The 20,291-nt window shown below is 35.3% G+C and overlaps 1 protein-coding gene across 1 annotated transcript in view; it reads right to left on the bottom strand.

The window, feature by feature from the left end:
• Positions 1-20,291, bottom strand: part of LOC150078575 (adiponectin receptor protein-like) — a 222,636-nt gene that overhangs the window by 137,058 nt on the left and 65,287 nt on the right. Inside the window, exon 4 of the mRNA XM_090385390.1 lies at positions 5,029-5,179. Coding sequence (XP_090241516.1) covers positions 5,029-5,179 — 151 coding nt within the window. The remainder of the gene's footprint in view (positions 1-5,028; positions 5,180-20,291) is intronic.

Consider the following 20,291-nt stretch of genomic DNA (forward strand, 5'->3'; position numbering starts at 1 on the left):
GTCGTCTTTGGTTCATCATGACAAGTGTTTCTTGACTAATTTTTTCTTCTTTGGATTTCTGTTTCCCTATAGGTTTCTTGGGCTTTATCACTTTCAGAAAGTTGTAATATTCCTCGTCGATATCTTGGTCCTGAGCAGTCTGCAGAAGCTCAAACTTGTTCTTAAGTTCCAGTACATACTGCTTTTTCTCCTCCTCTGTTATCTCAAAGACGATTGTATTATTTACTCGAGTCAGTTTTTTCCTTTCCTTTCCTACATCTATATCAAGTGTACATCTTACCATTCTGTGATCACTTCCAACATTTACCTTATTCAGGACGGTAACATCATTCACAATATATCTTCTGTTAGTGAGGATGAAGTCGATTTCATTAGTTGTTAATCCATTTGGACTCTTCCATGTCCACTTTCTGTTTACCCTTTTCTTGAAAAAAGGGTTCATTACTGACATTCCTTGAGATTCTGCAAATTCCACAAGTCTTTCACCTCTTTTATTTCTTTCACCAATTCCAAAATTTCCTATAGTTCCTCTTTCTGCGCTGTTTTGCCTTTTTCCAACCTTAGCATTGAAGTCCCCCATAATAATAGTGTAGTGGGTTTTCTGCTCATCTAGAAGACTCTCAATTTCAGTGTACATTTCTTCAACCTCTTCATCATCATGGCTCGATGTTGGTGCATAAATCATTATAATCTTTAGCTTGTACCTCTTAGAAATCTTGAGTATTAGTCTTGACACCCTTGGTGATGTACTTTTGAATTCTAAAATGTTGTTTTTAAAATCTTTATGGACCAGAAACCCAACTCCACCTTCACTCCTTTCACTGTTTCCGTTGGTGTACAGCAGATTTCCACTTGATAAACTTATAAGTCATTCATTTCTTCTTCTTGTTTCAGCCAAACCGATGATATTCCAAATCACATTTTCTAATTCCTTTTCCAGATGTGCAAATGTGACCCCAATTCCCACAGGAGGATCAAAGTGCGACACTAGTAATTACAAACCTGTTAGTTTAACTTCTTTACCAGGGAAATTAATGGAGGCACTGGTTAAAGAAGAACTGCAGGATCTTCTAGACAAGATTTCAGTTATAGCTCGGACACAGCATGGGTTTATTAAGAGGATGTCTTGTCTACCAATTTGATTGGATACTATGATGTGGTCACAAGGGAACTGAATGCAGGGAATAATTTTGATATCATATATTTGGATCTTAGAAAGGCTTTTGATACTGTTGCACATGGAAGACTGCTATGGAAATTCAAAGAGTGTGGCATTGCAGGAAAATTGCTGCTATGGATAAAGGGATGATTGAGTGGGAGGAGAGAGAGAGAGAGAGAGAGAGAGTGGTAATCAATGGACACTGCTCTTCGGGGACTAATGTTATTAGTGGAGTCCCCAGGATTCAGTGTTGGGCCCATTGTTTTCTGTATTTATTAATGATACTGATGATGGTATATCAGGCTTAATGTCTAAGTTTGCAGATGATAGGAAGGTCGGCACGGTTGTTAATAACAGTATGATGCTGCAACAGGATCTAGAAAAGTTGAGCAGATTGGCTGAGAGGTGGAAACTGAAGTTTAACATTGATAAAAGTAAAGTACTGCATATGGGAAGCAGTAACGCTAGATCAATGTATCAACTGTGTGGTACTACACTAATGGTAGTAGAGAACGAAAAGGACTTGGGGTAATTGTGCAAGCAGATATGAAGTTTTCTGACAGTATGCTGCTGCAAACATTGATAAAAGTAAAAAGAATTTACTTTTATCAAAGAATTTACTTTTATTTTCGCAGACAGTCTGCAAGATTAGCTCATGGTGTCTTGTCATTGATACACAGGAATTTTTCTAGCAGGGATAAGGAGATGATTATCCCCTTGTATAAGGCAATGGACAGCCACAAGTTGAGTATTGTATACAAGTCTGGAGGCCTCATTTTAAGAAGGGCAACAAGAATAGTGAATGGAACAAAGGGTTGCTTTTTTGAAGAAAATCTTAAGTTTTGCAAATTACAGTGTCTGGAGACTAAGCATCTGTGAAGTGATCTGATTGATGTGTATAAATCCTTGAATGGTTTGAGCATGCTCTATGCTGATGGGATTCTTCCTCTTGCTCAGAGTAATCACCTGAGAGGACATAAATTGAAATTGAGGAATGGTAGTTTTAGGATAGATGTGCAGAAGTTTGCCTTTACACAGTGGGTGGTTGATTCCACGAACAAAACTTCCATCAGTCGTTGTAGAAGTTGATGGCTTAAATAGATTCAAGGCAGAATTACAAAAACATTTGGAGCGAGTGGATGGGTGAAATGAGGAAGGTGTGTGTGTGTGTGTGTTTTTTTTTCTCTCTTGGCTGATGCTATATAAGCTTGCTTCTTGCATCATGTGCCTTTGCTAATGCTAAAAAGAATATAAGAATGATCAAGCTCCAACTATACATTCTTCGGTCATTTACTGTTCACTTTCCTAAAACTATTATTTCCAACACTCTGGGCTATTAGTGTAATATTTCTATCCTGATTACCTATCTAATTTCATCTCTGGTCAGCGAAACTGCTGTACTGTCAACTTAATAGCATTTATACACATTTCTGCTATTAGCCTTTGTCTACTCTCAACAATAGTCTTTGTTTTAGTTTCTTTGGTAATTTTTGTTTCATTGTTCATTTATGGATCATCTGTCATGTCAACCTTAAATTACATGCCGGCAGTCTATATATCTTTCCTTATAACTTTAATTTTACATTATTTCATATAATTTCACCCCTTCCCCCAATACTACATTTTGATGTAATTCTATTTTGTCATGGCATATACTTTACGTTAGAAACGGAAGACACTATGTTGCCATCTTGTCAAGCAATTCTGGTGGTTGACATTTGAAAACAACACCAGGATTGGATTGTGCAATATACAACGATATAATCATGTATAATAATATTGACTTATTTCTGTATATGCATTATGATTATTATTTTATTTTTTCCTACCCTTCTTTTCTTTCTTCTTTCACACTTTTAAATATCTTCACTACCTTTATTTACTTACTTATTATACTATTATGGTCGTTAGGTCCTTTCTATCAGTTACCTTTGTCCATAATCAATTTCAAATTTTCTTTTTTCATATTTCTTCTACTTTTAATCTTTACAATTTATATATATAAAAAAAAAAAAATTATATTGGTCCTTCAGTCATTCTACAAGTAATAGTAATAAACCTATACAGCGGATCCCCACTTTACGATTGGTTCAATATAAGATTAAATCACTTTACAATGGACTCTCCATAATAAAATACTGTTTACTATACAATATGTGGTAAGTGCCGGTCATTGTGATCACATTTGTGAATTGAATTTAATTCTATTAAACAGCGATTCTAATAAGCCAAATTAGTAGGAATATTATCCACAGGCTATAAAAGTAAAGATCACAAATTTACAATTTATTACATTACTAATTAACAAAATTAAATGATATGTGAAAATTGGAAGAATATTTTCCACAGGTTTACAAAATAAAAATAAATTTACGCTTATGTACATAGCTTAATTACTATGTACTGTAATATGTATATACTAACTAGTTGATATTTTTGTTCACTGACTTTTTTTTCAGGGGTTATAAATTTAAAACAGTAAAAAAGATAAGCAATCAATAACAAAGGACACGGCACGTACAAATTGCAACTAACACAACACACACAAATGAGATACAGAGTAACAAAGCTTAAAAAATAGGAATTGTGAGAAGATTCTGAAAATTTATTTGTTTTTTATATGATTAAAGATTTCATGGAAGGGGAAACCCACAGAATTCCAGCTATCGGTATTATCGCAAATGCAACCATACAGAGTTTACTATCCATTTATAATAGACTGCACTAACAGAAAAGGCCAATACACTGGAAACTGCAAATTGCTTTTATTGTTTTATGGTAGTGACCTCCAGAAATGTTTTTGTTGTTATTTGGTTTTTAGGAGCATTATCAACTAAGGCCATATTGCTCCATATGCAGTGGTCATTCCCTTACCTTTCCGCATCCTCCATATTTGGTGGTTACGGGCTCGAACCCGGTCTAATCAAGAAGCGTGTGCATGCACTGCTGCTCCTGCCCACCTGGCTACGGAGGTGCCTCCAAAAATGTGCTTTAGAAAAATATCGCAAAGGCATTCAAAAGTGATACTTATAACTGAACATATGATAATGATGAAAGTGTAGTACATTTTAATGATCTGAATTGGTTTTTTGAAATTAAAGCAGCTGATTCCACTAACCAGTGATCACGTCAACCAGCACCTACTTACTTCACTTTAAGATGGGATGGGCTAACAATTGTCTTCGACTGAACCACGTGGTCCTTCCTCTCAACCAATAGCATTTGTAAACCAGTTTCTGTATGTAATCTGAATATTGAACGGAAACATGCACCAAAAGATGGCAGAGGCGGTCTGGGGGCCCATGTGCAAAAAATCATTGTCCTGAAACCACTTTGGAAGAGAACTAAAATGACAAACCTAAAAGCAATAAGATATATTCTTCCTGTATTCTAAAAAAAAAAAAAAAAAAAGTGTTGGTCGTCTGTTGTTTTTGCATCCTACAGTTGAAGTGATTTTTTGTGTTTTGCTTTAATCAATATATTAGTTTTAATCAATTTTTTTAATCAATATGTACAATTTCCATTATAAAAATAGCCTTTTAGAGAGATCAATAGCTTATTTATACAGTGAAAATTTAAATTTCCTAGGTCTTGAAACATATTACAAAAAAAACAATGTGTTATATGATTGAAGATTTCATGGAAGGGGAAACCCACATAAAAACCCACAGAATTCCAGCTATCGGTATTATCGCAAATGCAACAATATAGAGTTTACCATCCATTTATAATAGACTGCACTAACAGAAAAGGCCAATACACATTACAATATTTTCACGATACGTTGGTGCCTGTGGAACAGATTAATATTGTAAACTGGGGGTCCACTGTAATACGAAAAAATTAAACTTCAGAAGTGTCATATATACCTAAGAGATGGGTCCAGATGTTGCCAGTTTCTGTATGTAATCTGAATATTGAACGGAAGCATGCACCAAAAGATGGCAGAGGTGGTCTGTGGCCCATGTGCAAAAAATCATTGTCCTGCAACCACTTTGGTAGAGAACTAAAATGACAAACCTAAAAGCAATAAGATATATTCTTCATGTATTCTAAAAAAAAAAAAAATTAAACAAAAGTGCAATGTAAATAATTCACTTACATTTTATGTACACAAAACTTTTATCTATCAAACTCCTATGGGACTTCAGGCAGCCAGATAATCAAAAATTCTGAATATGTTAGTGTTATATCTATGGCTCAGTACTAAACTTAGCACAACAACTATCAAAGAAATTAATAAACAAAGTAAAAAAATACTTAAAAATCAACTGAAAAATCATATATAAAATAATAAATAATACTCCTTTCTAACATTTTTATAAAACCACACATACAAAAGGGCATTCGAGTCTGCTAAACAAGAATATTCATGAACATTCTTACAAGAGCCTTTGGAATTATGTGCAAAATAAATGTGTTAAATGTGTAACAGTAAAGCTCACACTAAGTGCATTTTGGAAAAAAATAGTTCCCCTCCCAAAAAAAAACTCACTGCTTACATCAGCACTTAAGAAGTATAAATATACAAAAATCAGTTAACAAGCATGCTGTCACTGTGGCACATCAGTAGCAACGAATATATCAAAAATGAAAATGTCAAAGTTTTTAATGCAGCAGATGTATTATATCTATCTAAAACACAGCAAAATACCTTTGTGTCTATGCTGGGAACTAGGAAAATCTGTGCCCTTGCAGTTGGCACAGTGCTTACAATATCCATTCTTCAACATTATGTGAAAAAGGCCTGGGTTTAAATTCCATTTCAATTGGAATAACTTTGGCATTTTAAAAGATAGTTGGTGTTATACTAAGGGTTGCATGGTTCATTAACATTAGCATATGATGCAAGAAAGCAAGCTTATGTAGCATCAGCTAAATAGAAAAAATTAAATAAATAAATAAAAAACTTCCCATTTCACCCGTCCATTCACTCCAAATGCTTGTCTAGTTCTGTCTTGAATTTATTTAAGTTATTGACCTCCCCTACAACAGATGGAAGTAAGTTCCAACCACCCACTTGTCAAACACAAAATTCTACATATTTATTCTACAATTCTTACCTCAATTTGAATTTATGCCCCCTCAGGTGAGCAGTCTGAGCGAGAGGAAGAATCCCATCAACACTGAGCTTGCTCAAACCATTCAAGGCCATATACACCTCAATCAGATCACCTTGCAGGTGCCTAAGTCTCCAGATGCTGCAATTTGCAGCACTTAAGCCTTTCTTGGTAACGGCAACCATTCGTTCTCCTCACCAATCGTGTTGCTTGTACTTGTTCTGTACTTGTTCCAGCAGCTGTACATTGTTCCTAAAATGAGGCTTCCAGACCTGTATGCAGTACTCAAGGTTTGGTCTGACCATTGCCTTATACAAGCAGACAATCACCTCCTTATCCCTGCTAGCAAAATTTCTGTATATCATTGAAAAGACACCATTAGCTACTCTTGCAGCCTGTCCACATTGCTCAGAAAACTTAAAAGTCTGGCTGCACAATTACCCCCAAGCCCTTTTCATTCTCCAGTAACCTGAGTGTAGTAACACACAGTCGGTACATTACTCTGAGGTTACTGCTACCCACATACAGTACTTTTTACATTTGTCAATGCACAAATTGGAGCAGTGTGGCATTGTGTCTAGATCTTTTTTACTGCAACAGGATCTAGAACTTTTTCTAGATCCTGTTGCAGTATTGTACAGCACTGCAAACCTTTGTATCGTCTGCACACTTGAACATTAACCGTGATATACCATCATCAATATCATTGATAAATACAAAAAACGGGTCTGGTCTAAAATCTTGACAGACCAGAATCCTGCCAGTAACTACTATATTGTAAAAATATATTAATATAATTCTATATATTTATTAGTTTTTTAGTAAGTAAAAATTTACCATATCAGATTAATAAGAAAGAATATAAAAAATAAAAATTTTAACGACAAATACCTCTTTCTATTTGAAGATCATGTTTTTTGTTAGAGAAACAGAGTTTTAAAATACGATCAACAAATAAAAATGGCTTAATTATTAATTTTACTTTATTATATTGCATTTAACTGGTAATTTTTCAAATCAAATTTTGCTATTTGTATAGGACGTTTGAGCAATAATTATAAGTATAGCATGAAATGCTAAAGATAAAAAAACTTGAAATAAGAATATACTTTTGGAATAAGAAAAATTTAGAGTAATGCATTTTGGCAGCTGCGTAACATTTGTCATAAATATCATTAGCATAACTAAAATTGTAATTATACAGGTACAGGCAACTCTCGGTTTACGAATGAGTTCCGATCTAAGATGTTCATTATACATTTTGTTCAGTATGTGTATCTTGCATTTCTCAGCTTTTACAATACGTATTGTATAAATTAGCAGCCATTTTAAAGCATTAAAACCACGTACTAAACATCGAATGGTCTATACAATATGTTTTATTATAATGTATGTATGCGTTATGGTTTATCGTATACGATACTAACGTAAAATAAAATAAAAAATAATAAAAAAACAAGATATCATACTTGTTAATTTTAATTAAAAACAAAAAGAGTTACAAAATAGAAATAAAGAAAATGAGTACTAACATAATATATGTACTGTACATACATATGTATGTATTCAACTTTTATTCGTCAATATCTTCATCAGAGTTCAATATATTCCACCTAAGTGACACTAGGTGCAGATGAGGTAGATGGAAGGGTGTCTGATAATGAAGAAACAGCTGGGTTTCCACTTTTTTAAAATATGTTTTTATAGAAGATTGCACAGTTAGATTCTTTTTTGTTTTTCTTCAAAAATCTCACTGTAGCATGCTAGGCAGTCATAAATGCCTCTTTTCACTTTTGCAATTCTTTTCATATTTGCGCCGTCGTCTTCTTCTTCAATGACTGCCAACCACTCAGAAATTGATTTAAAAGCTGCAGCCATTTTCTGCCTTGTAAATGTTCTGGGAGGCTGTACAATATCAGGTTCTTCTGTTACTTCAGAATTTAGATGTGTCACTTTTCAATTATTTCATCGGTTGTTAATTCCTCAAAATGCAAGTCCAAAAGCTCTCTCATGTCAGTCACATCAAGGTCAAGGTCCATTTTATTGCCCAGTTCAACAATTTCCTGATAATTATTGTAATAAATACAATTTTTAAAAGTTTATTTATTTAAAACTTACAATTATGTTCACTATACATTTGGCACTTCGTTTTATAAGGAACTCTATCTATTGGTGACTTCTAAGAAATTTTGAATGATTATGACATTCATAAACCAAGAGTTTCCTGTATTTGTTATTAGTTGTACTGTCAAGAATTTCTTTGACAAGCACATTAGACATGACAATGCATACCGGCAGGATATTTTGAAAGGGGAAACATGAAAAAATATCCTTGAAAAAAATTTATATCCTATTATCTTCTTATTATTAATAATACTTAAACATTTGATTATAATTTGTATGAATTTTTGCAAATTTTAATCTGTGATTATTGTCAGTAATGTGGTTTTTGTGAACTAATATATATATATATATATATATATATTTTAGTTCTTTTATATATATATAAAAGAAAATTTTAATGTTTTTAGTGGCTGTTTTGATTACATGAAAAACATTTTTTATTGCAAAAACAGTTTCTGAGATATAGACTAACTTTGTTTTTTTAAATACAATCGGTATATCGAGATTTTGGGCGGCACCAACAGAAAACAAGGGGCCCAACACCAAACCCTGGGGATCCCCACTAATTAACATTAATCCACGAAGAGCAGTGTCCATTGATTAGCATTCCCCTGTCTTCTTCTACTCAACCATCCCTTTATTTAAAGCAGCAACTTGCCCTTAATGCCATACTGCTCCAATTTGTACACTGATCTTCCATGTGCAACAGTATCTTTTTTCCCCCCCCCCCTCTGGTAGTTGTTGGCGCATAGGATTCTGTGGCCATAATGCACCTCCCAAGGTTTTTGCAGTACATTGATCCAAGCCCGAGGCAGGAATCAAACCCGCAACCTTTGGGTTGCCAGGCAGGCACTTTACCCACCCGGCTAGCCCGGTCGGCGCAACAGTATCAACAGCTTTCCTAAAATCCAAGTATATGTTATCAACATTATTTTTTGCATTCAGTTCCTTTTATACCACTTCATAGTATTCAATCATTTTTCACACAAGACTTCCCCTTAAACCCATGCTGAGCCTGAACTATAATTGCAGTCTTGTCTAGATGATCCTGCAGTGCTTCTTTAACCAGTGACTCCATTATTTTCCCTGGAACAGAAGTCAAACCAACAGGACTGTAAATATTGATTCACCCTTTGATGCCCCTTTGTGAGTTGGGGATATATTTGCTCATCTCCTATCCATGGGGAGATCCCTGGAGTCCAAGGATGCTCTCATAATTATGGCTAATGGTTTGCATATTTCCTTTGCCACCTCCTTTTATATAACTGGATAGATATCATCCACCTCAGGTGTTTTTCTTATGTTCAACTTCAACAATTTCTCCTCCACTTTGTTCTCAGTTATTACAAAAATCATTTAGCTCCCTGCTAGAGTTTGATAAGCTTCTGGCTTAAGCTTCCTTGCAGACTTCCTCATATGTGGATGCAAAATACTCATTCAGTTTATCAGCTACCTCAGCAGATTATCAACAATCGAACCATCAATATCAAGTGGACCAATCTGATTCATCCCCTTCCTTCTAGAGTTTACATAAGTAAAGAAGTCTGCTGTTTTTCTTTGCATCATTTGCCAAAGATTTCTCATAATCTGACTTTGCCTGCCTAACCTCCTTTGTGACTTGATTACAAACTAGCTTTATATCAACCAGTTTTCTGTGTCACCTGATAATTTATATGTATCCATGCATTTTTCTTTTTTGCCAAGAGTCTTATTAGTTCATTTTCCATCAATTTAGACCTAAACCTTGAACAGTATTTCTTAGTTGGGACAAAAAGCCTAGTAGTTTCCAAGATTACTTCCCATTTAGAATTTGCTGTTGGTAACATCATCAGTTGGTCCCATTATAAAGAACTGAATTTCAAAACTGTCCGAGACCACTGTAGGCACCTTTATGAAAGCAAAAACCCTTCCCTTTACTTCTGATTGTTAGTTGCGTCTTTAAGAAAATCTCACATAAGTACACTGTGATCAGATTCTTAATGCATGAATAATCACTGCTGATAATCAGATTAAGAGTATTGCTCCCTCTAATTGCCTCTCGAATATGCTGCTGTAGAAAACAATCATCCAATAAATCCACAAAAGCCTTGCTAGTGTGCACGTGACCAACCCTTATATCTTAATCTGATTATCAGTAGTGATTATTCATGCATTAAGAATCTGATCACAGTGTACTTATGTGAGATTTTCTTAAAGACGCAACTAACAATCAGAAGTAAAGGGAAGGGTTTTTGCTTTCATAAAGGTGACTACAGTGGTCTCGGACAGTTTTGAAATTCAGTTCTTTATAATGGGACCAACTGATTTGAATTTGAAAGTGTCTGCAATTCTGCCCAGACACGATAGGAGGGAGTATACGATGAGAGCCCTGTCAATCAATTCGGCCCTGGAAGGATTGTGCAAGGCTCAAGAGGTAGAATTTTTTTCAGCCTGGTCTGTACTTGTTAACAGGAGAGACTGCTTCTACAGGGATGGGATACACTTAAATAGAAAGGGTGCAAGAATGTTTGCTGATGCTATCGAGGCAGTGTTAGGTGGGTCGGAAAACTGCTAGATTGGGGGGATACAAGGACTAATAGATTAACAGTAGCCACTGGCAGAGGTGAAAGTGATTCTTGCACTGCTTCTATTGGAATGAGCTGCAGCCTGAGAAATAAGATGCAGGATATTTCAGAGACTGCTGGGAATCATTGGGGTACAAATAAACACATAGGTTGTGTTAGGGTAGCTAAGAAAAAGAACAAGTGCATGTATACTTGCATGTACACCAATGCTAGGAGTTTAGTAAATAAATTTGATGAATTTGAGGTATTGCTCAAAACATCAAAGGCAGATATTGTGGGGATTTCAGAGACGTGGTGTCACACAGATATAAAGAATGCAGAACTGGAATTTGGGTAGTACAATGTCTACAGAAAGGATAGACAGGATAGGAAGGGAGGAGGGGTTATGCTATTAGTTAAGAAATACATAAAATCCAAGGAAGTGAAGCCAGTCGACATTGCTGGACAGTGCAGTGTCGAGTCAGTTTGGTGTGACATAAGGACTGGGAGATCAAAATTGAGAGTAGGAGTGTGCTATACGCCTAATGACTCTGATGAGTATAATAAGAAACTGTACGGGGAAATAGTGGGCCAGTAAATCAGAGAGTCTTATAATGGGGGATTTTAATTTCCCAGATATTGACTGGAATTTGGGGGCTGGTCGCTCACACACTAGCAAGGCTTTTGTGGATTTATTGGATGATTGTTTTCTACATCAGCATGTTCAGCCTGATCATATTTAATTAGAATACAGAGTTCTATCTGTGCAAAATGAAGAGTATAGTGGCAACAGAAAATTTCCTCTTCTTCAAACATCCAATCAACCACTAGCTTTTGTAATATTTATTCATTTATTTTGTAATATTTAACTGGAAGTGTGCTAATTTCTTGGTTTGTTCTTTTAAATACAAACAAACAAAAAAAAAAAAAAAGAGGAGGGGAAAAACACAAAACATTACATTATTAAAAACAACTTCCATTTTTAATAATTTTATGCTTATTAGAAAAACTGAAGTACTGAATGGCTTACTAACATTCAGCTGATGGCTACACATCAGGATAAAGGTTGCGTAAGGTATTTCAATGAGAAGCTCCAATTCTGAACAAGCAGTTTCAGTTAAATATCTCTTCATAAAATAGCACAATTAAATTCAGCACTATTGAAGCAGAAACTAATGTATAGTTTCTAAATATGATAAAATTTAAATATGATAAAATGTAAAGAAAACATCAATATGAAATGTACACTCATATCTGTTCAGAAAATTTCGAAAATGTAAGATTTGGGCTATTTTTCTTGTAGCTTCCATGGTGCACGTGTAGTAATGCCTACAGCAGGATTGTGCGCAACGCTATTAAGGTCATTGCAGTATTAGCATTAGTAAAGTAAATGAAGTACCATGTTGCCTAAGTATCTCCCCTCCACCTGTGTTTGAATCCTCCAATAGGATTCAAACACAGACTTCTTCAAAGCAGTAAAAAGCAGTGCACAATCTTGCCATGGATAATGCACTTCTATAGAGCAACTCACAGTAATTAATTTCACCCTCCCCATCAAAAGCAGCACAAGATTGGCCAGTGATTGGAAGTTTTCTTTTTGCCATTTTCAGGGGAGCCAGAGACTAATTTAAAGACTGAAGGACAACTTGATGCAGTTAAAAAAAAAAAGTACACAGTACAAAACTATCAACCATGAAAAACAATACATTAAAAGAGTATGTCTGGTAACTGTATCCACACCTAATGATTGATCATGCAAATTAAATATACAGATAGAAAATAAAAATTGTAGCCCACAAAGTGTACTATGCATCAGTTTTGCAATTTTTTCCCCCATATGTGCTCAAAGAGTTTAATTTGAGCGAGTGTGTTAACATAAATTACAACAGCATAAACTTTTATTTTAACATTATATAACTTGGAATCATGCAATTGTCTGTAACTGTCTCATGGTTGTTTCTTTTGCTCATTGTCTCCCCCCCTTATAGGTTGTCTCTTAACCTCACCTATCATCCATTTTGTCAAATTACATTTATGGAACTTCATTATTTGTATGCATATGTTTGTGGCTTTGAGGATAATTCCTTGAATATTTCCTATAGCATATTTTGTATCTGACACCACACAGTAGTCTCTCCAGTTATATGAATCCAAGAAATATCCCATTCCATTATAGTACCCTCTCTTGAAACTGGAAGCCTTCACTTTCACCTTTGACCACACAGGTTTCTTTAGATAAAATCCATTTTATGATATTGTGATCAGTGTCTGCTATTGGTTCCTCCACTCCAGTTTTTGATACAATTAGGTTCCTCAGTGAGAACTAGATCTAGGATATCAGTGCACCTTGTACCCCTCGGATTATTAGGTTCCTCAGTGAGAACTAGATCTAGGATATCAGTGCACCTTGTACCCTCTCGGAGTTCTGAGATAAGTAGCATTCCTCCAGTTTGTTTCAAAAAACTGTTACCAACCAAATAGCTTATTTCAGTCTACACATTCCAGTAGTAGAGTGGAGTCATCCATAAATGAAATAACTGCATTTACTAAACCATTCAATCTGGCTAAAGGGATTTTTGTCATACAAATCAGTCATTTGGCCTGTAATATCCCGACCATCATCTTCCCCTTATAATTCATTGCACACAATACTGACTCAACATCCCCATTACAGTGATCAGACTCAAGAAATATTCTTGTTGGCAGTTTTGATGAGAAGCATCACTCCTCACACCTCCGTTCCTCCCTATCTCTCCTGAATACACATTCACCAAAATGAAATTAACTTTCTTGAATCTCAGAGCAGCACAATGTCACAATAAGCCCAACTACATTGGCATCAGTTGTTTTGATCAAAAGCTCAAATCTATTTAATTTGTTCACGATAATCTGGAATTATTGTATAGATGAATTATGTTTTGTACTTTATTGAATAGCCTTCAGCCCTCATACACCTTTTATAAAAGTGTTTTTCCCATATTGTTCTAGATTGCTAGATTTTTATTGCATTTTATTATAGTTTCACTTTCAGGGTTTGGTGTAATACATGGTTGCACACAAGTACTCTCAGAGAAGGTGCAAGTGTATCTTTTTCCCATGCTATTTACTTAAGTCAATTGTGTTCCGAGTTCCCCACCCCCACAAACTAGCAGTTCCTCTATACCCTTAATGTCCACTGAAGGGCATAAGCAAGAACACCCGCACTTCCTCCATTTAAGTGAATACAATCTTTACAAAATAAATTCTTCCTGCCAAATAAGGAAGGAATAATTGATAGTCGGTAGGAAAAATCACACTCGCAGCCTTGCAGAGTCCCTCAAGCCTGGGGTTAATCCACAAAGGCATTCATCATGAAATCTCTCCTCTCGTTTCTGGACAGAATTGTACACTTTTGTACACAGAATTGAACATTTTGTCCTATCTCACAACACTTTTTCAACATGACCGTATATTTCATAACCAATTCACCAGTTCATTTAAGCCTTAAATCAATCCCCCACATGTACTACAAGCTGATAAAAACTGTTTCCTAACATGGCCATTTTTTCCCAGTAGGTATGCTCTGGTTCTATGCCATCTGTCTTTATTATGGCATATATTTTCTGCCTTCCTTATAACTGCATCTGCAATTCAGACTATTTCCTGTAGAATAAAAACATCCTGTACCTACTAAGCCAGTTCTGTAGCAAGATTCAGAAGCATGGCAACCAATATGTCACCTGACTCCCCCCAGGTTGAATTTTTTCCAAGGCATCAACTCAATAACCTCAATCACTCCATCAAACAGAATATTGAGTTTTGAATTTAGTTTGTGGCACTTCTGACATTTTCCAAAAAGAAATTACTCTTCATCAGCTAGCAAAATCGCAGCATACATGTGATGAGTGCAAACAAAAAGGTCGTAACTAACAGGAGAATCACTGCTTGTAATTTATCCATCAATCATACCATGATTTCACATGTGACTCCATAATCTATTTTAAATAGAATTTAAAGTTACAAAACATCTAACTGTAAATTCAGAAAAGCAATGATTTAAATATTGTGTGTCTCAAGAGAATTCTTTCATGTGACATGTATTTTCTGCCAAAGTGACCAATAATTAGCAAAGGCTGCAAATTTCTATATAGAAAAATAAACTATCCTGTGTTAATATGATTAAGACTCTCAAAACTATTTATTTACTAAAATTTAAAACAACTGACTACTACAATCTTAAACACTATAGTTTACTAGTTACGAGACAAAATTGTATAATAACTACTGCAATCCATTAAGAAAAGAAAAAAATATTGGTACACTGCAAGCATAATAATAAAAAAAAAAAAAAATTCAAGAAATGAAAAACAAAGTTGAGCTGCACCTGTTAGGTGCAGTGTGACTGCATTTGTTACAAACTGGGACACAACTGCTGTTAAATTAAAGAACCTGGCAAAATCCACGTGTGACCGATCCATCACATTCCTTTCAATAGCTCTCCTTTGCTGACAATCATCCAGAAGGTATCTCCTTGTCACATTGCACTGCAATTCTATAAAAGAAACGCTATCAGATATGTTCTCTTGATAAAAGCAAAAAAATATGTTAGCCTATTTCTAAAAGGGGATACAAAACTTGCAAGTTTGCATAAAAAGACACAAATACAGTTCCTTAGCACTAGCACATCTATTCAAAATAGAAACAATTTCTTTTTGTTATTGACAAAAAGTTTATTATTTTTTTTTACATTTAATAATTAAATACAAAAGACCAACAATTATTACACAAAGCCAACAGCATTATTATTATATAGTTTCTACAGTATTGTTAAATACTGAAGAAGATACAAAAACAATACAAAATAAAGAAGATACAGAAAGCAATAGAGACAATTTGAATATTACTGAAAACAGATATTTCCAAAAGTCAATGTGAACTATAATTACTGACATGCTAGTTTTCAGTTTTAAACTTGGTTGATATATAACACTTATAGCTGCCTATGTGGCCACAGCACATGCAATATGAATGAATGAACCACACACAACCTGCAGGTTGGACATGCCTGGTTTAAAGAGATAGACTAAGATACAAGATTTTCAGGTAAGATTCAAGCTAAATGGCACAGTGAACTGGCAATTTCATGTACTGGTCTTCTGATAATCCAAACATTCATGGAGAGAAGGCATGGCATGCTGTCTCATCCAAAATTGTTGGACCATAATTTTTTGCAATGCCAGTTACCTGTGATTATGAGAGTGACTTGATAAGTTTCTTAGCCTCTCTTAGAAGGGAGATATATTTTTGTGTATGTTCCTCCCCAAATAATTTGAAGCTTTATATGAATGCTTTTGGCCATCGGAGAACAAACCTTCATAAATGAAAAAAAATTGAACATAATAAGCTGTACAGTTGAAGCTCTTTATAGTGAACCTCTTTTTAATGCCCCAACACATTATAATGTCCTGTGTGGTTGATCCCGGTCAATTTCTCATTAACCTAATACTATTTTACATTCAGTATAATGATATTGAAAATAAAAGGATTTCTCCGTAATGAACATAAATTTGTACCTCCTAATCTGAATTTTTACTTTTTATTACAATCATCATCAGCCATTTTCAATCCACTGCAGGATGAGGGCCTCTCCAGCAACTTTCCAGTTCCTTCTGTTTTGTGCAGCGGATATCCATTTATTAACCACAAACTCATGAATTTCATCTGTCCATCTCCATCATTGTCTTCCAGGTTTTCTTCTAGCTCCTCTTGGGTACCATTCTGTTATTCTCTTAGTCCATCTGTCATCATGTCTTCGAGCTATGTGTCCTGCCCAAGACCATTTTATTTCTTTAGTTTTGATAAGAATGTCCTTTACTTGAGTTTGCTGCCTAATCCTTGTGTTTCTCTTCTTATCTAACTGTTAGAGAATTGGGAATCAGACTGTTAGAGTCTGATTCCCAATATAATTTATTCCATTCTTCACTGTCTAGTTCTCAGCTTCTCTTCCATTCTTTTGGTGAGTGCCCAAGTTTCACTTCCATAAGTCATGGTGGGTAGTATACATTGGTTCATTATTTTAAGTTTCAGACAAATTTTGATATTGCTCCTCAGTATGTGACCATATTTCACTTCCATCCATCCAAAATTTATTCTTCTCTTGACTTCCAGCCATTTATCATTATTACAGCTAATGACTTGCCCCAGATAAGTATATGACTCCAACTTTTCAATTACGCTCCTTCAATCATTACATCCCTTTCTATGGCATACTTGTTCATCATTACTTTTGTTTTAGCCATATTCATCTTTAGTCCAAAATCCTTACTAACTCTGCATAACTGATTAAGATTTTCTTCTAATTCTCTGGGATCGTGGTTATGACCACAATGCCATCTGCAAATCGTGAATGGTTTAGGTACTCTCCATTCATACTGACTTCTTTCTGTGACCAGTCTAATCTTCTGAAAGCTTCCTCAAGGGCAGCAATAAACAACTTTGGAGATATTGTCGAACTCCTTTCTCAATTATTAATTTGCTACTATCATTGTCTAGTCTAATAAAGGAGGTAGCGTTCTCATATATTTTCTTCAAAATCATAATATATGGGGTATCTATGCCTTGTCCAGTGTCCGAAACATTGCCTTATGCTGTATGGAGTCAAATGCCTTTTCATGTGTTTTATATTCATTTGCTTTCTCCATTAGCTGTGATATTACATGAAAGTGATCCATAGTTGAGAATCCCATCCTAAAGCCAGCTTGCTCTTTCAGTTGATTCTCATCAAGTATTCTTTCTAATCTGTTAGTAATGATCTTTGTGAACAACTTGTAGATGTGGGATAACAAGCTAATTGGTCTATCTCCTTTCTTATGCAGCAAAACTATGATTTTGTATTATTCCTCTCCTTAGGCATCACACCCTTTCTAATGCATTTTGTGAAGAGTCTTGCCAGCTTTTGTGCTATGTCTCCACCTTCTAATTTTAACAACTCTACAGTAACTTCATCTTCCCCTGGGGCTTTCTGATTCTTCATTTTCTTCAACGCATGTTCTACCTCATCAAGAAGGATATTGGGTATGTCGTATGTGTTACTAATTTGCGATCCATCTTCCCCACTGCTGGCATTATTCCCTCGCTCCTTGTATAATTCTCTATAGTAGTCTTCTGCTATTTATAAGTACACCATCACTAGTCTTCAGTTTCAGTATCATTTGTCTTTCTGTGTTACTGCCAATGGCTGCTGATTTAAGTCTCAGTATACTCAATTTTTTCCTTGTCAGTGTTATCTTGCTCTTCATTTGTCATCTTCAGTTCATCACGACATGTGTCTCTTGACTAATTTTTTCTTCTTTGGATTTCTTTTACCTATAGGTTTCTTGGGCTTTATCACTTTCAGAAAGTTGTAATATTCCTCGTCGATATCTTGGTCCTGAACAGTCTGCAGAAGCTCAAACTTGTTCTTAAGTTCCAGTACATAATGCTTTTTCTCCTCTTCTGTTATCTCAAAGACCTTTGTATTATTTACTCGAGTCAGTTTTTTCCTTTCTTTTCTTACATCTATATCAAGTGTGCATCTTACCAATCTGTGATCACTTCCAACATTTACCTTGTTCAGGACAGTATTATCATTCATGATATATCTTCTGTTCGTGAGAATGAAGTCTATTTCATTAGTTGTTAATCCATTTGGACTCTTCCATGTCCACTTTCTGTTCACCATTTTCTTGAAAAAAATATTCATTACTGACAATCCTTGAGATTCTTCAAATTCCACAAGTCTTTCGCCTCTTTCATTTCTATCATCAATTCCAAAATTTCCTATAGTTCCCCCTTTTTGTGCTGTTTTGTCTTTTTCCAACCTTAGCATTGAAGTCCCCCATAATAATAGTGTAGTGGGTTTTCTGCTCATCTAGAAGACTATCAATTTTGATGTACATTTCTTCAACCTTTTCATCATTGTGGCTCGATGTTGGTGCATAAATCATTATGACCTTTAGCTTGTACCTCTTAGAAATCCTGAGTAGTCTTGACACCCTTGGTGATGTCTTTTTGAAATTCAAAATGTTGTTTTTTATATCTTCATGGACCAGAAAGCCAACTCTGCCTTTGCTCCTTTCACTGTTTCCATTGGTGTACAGCAGATTTCCATTTGATAAACTTAAGTGATTCATTTCTTCTTCTTGTTTCAGCCAAACCGATGATATTCCAATTCACATTTTCTAATTCCAGCTCTAATATCCTGTCTTCACCAATGAGCGATCTTACATTGCAACAGGCCAAGTTCAGTTTCTGTGCATGGCAGGCTGGTCGTAACCAGAGATTCTAAGCACCCTCTGCTTTCACTCTGATCCTCTCGCTGTTGTAAGAGGGGGGTGAAAGCCACTTGGGACTGAGGGCCATTTCTTTCGTTGTGCTGTCACGTGCTGGAGGGTTTAGTCTTTTCCCTCTTCACGCTTACCAGACTTCTTAAAGAGAACCACTCTACACGTTCGTTGCCATCTAAGTGACGTAACAGGGCTTACCATCGAGAAGGTGTGCATGAGTGGATTTTAGGGAGGCAGGCCAACCATACTTTTCCTAAATCTTCTGAGATAGAAGGATATTGGATCCATCAGTGTTTTAGACTGAGTGTCTGATAGCACACAGAACGCCTGTTCCCCTCTAAGCCCCATTACAATACCTTTATTACAATATTCGGATTTAAAAATGACAGAACACTTCAAATACATTGAAGTAATTGACGAGCCTGCAGCCTGACTGTAAAAAATCATATAAGATTTTCCACACCCATTTCTCGCAGTGTGGTAATGAAATGAACAGCTAGAAGTTAATTTCATTAGTTGAGATAGAGAGACTGTGTGTGTGTGGACGGGGGGGCTACAAGAAAGCAGACTGCTTTGCCAATTGCAGATAAAATTAGGATTAGGATTTTGCAAGCTACAGATAATGGTGTGCATTCTAAGACTGACATTACCAAACAGTTCGGCATGCCTAAGAGTACTGTTTACTATTCTGAAATATAGGAAAAAAGATTAAAAGTTTAGAGGAATCTGCTGCATTCGACAGTATTTGACCATGAAATGCGAAGTATCCCAATCTTGAAAAAGGTACTTTTGGAATTGCTAATGACTGGGTGCAAAAAAATGTTACTGTAGATATTCTTTTAAAAGAAAAGACAATCGTTTGTGCATCGAATGGAAACTGAAGAATTTAAAAGTTCAAATGAATGGTTCCAGAAAGACTCGCCATGGCCTGTCTTTCAAAAACATGTGTGGCGAAAGTGCAGTCGTGGACATTGACGCTATAAAGGAATGGAAGGAAAATCATTTAAAAATGTTTTGCTGACATTTGACCACAATGCAACTTCAATGCTGATTAAACTGAACTCTTTTTTCAAAATTGCAACTGGATAAAAAAAATGCCAAA

This window comes from Mastigoproctus giganteus, chromosome 11 (assembly GCF_048544385.1).
Source record: "Mastigoproctus giganteus isolate SK-2022 chromosome 11, ASM4854438v1, whole genome shotgun sequence".
Classification (NCBI taxonomy): Eukaryota; Metazoa; Arthropoda; class Arachnida; order Uropygi; family Thelyphonidae; genus Mastigoproctus; species Mastigoproctus giganteus.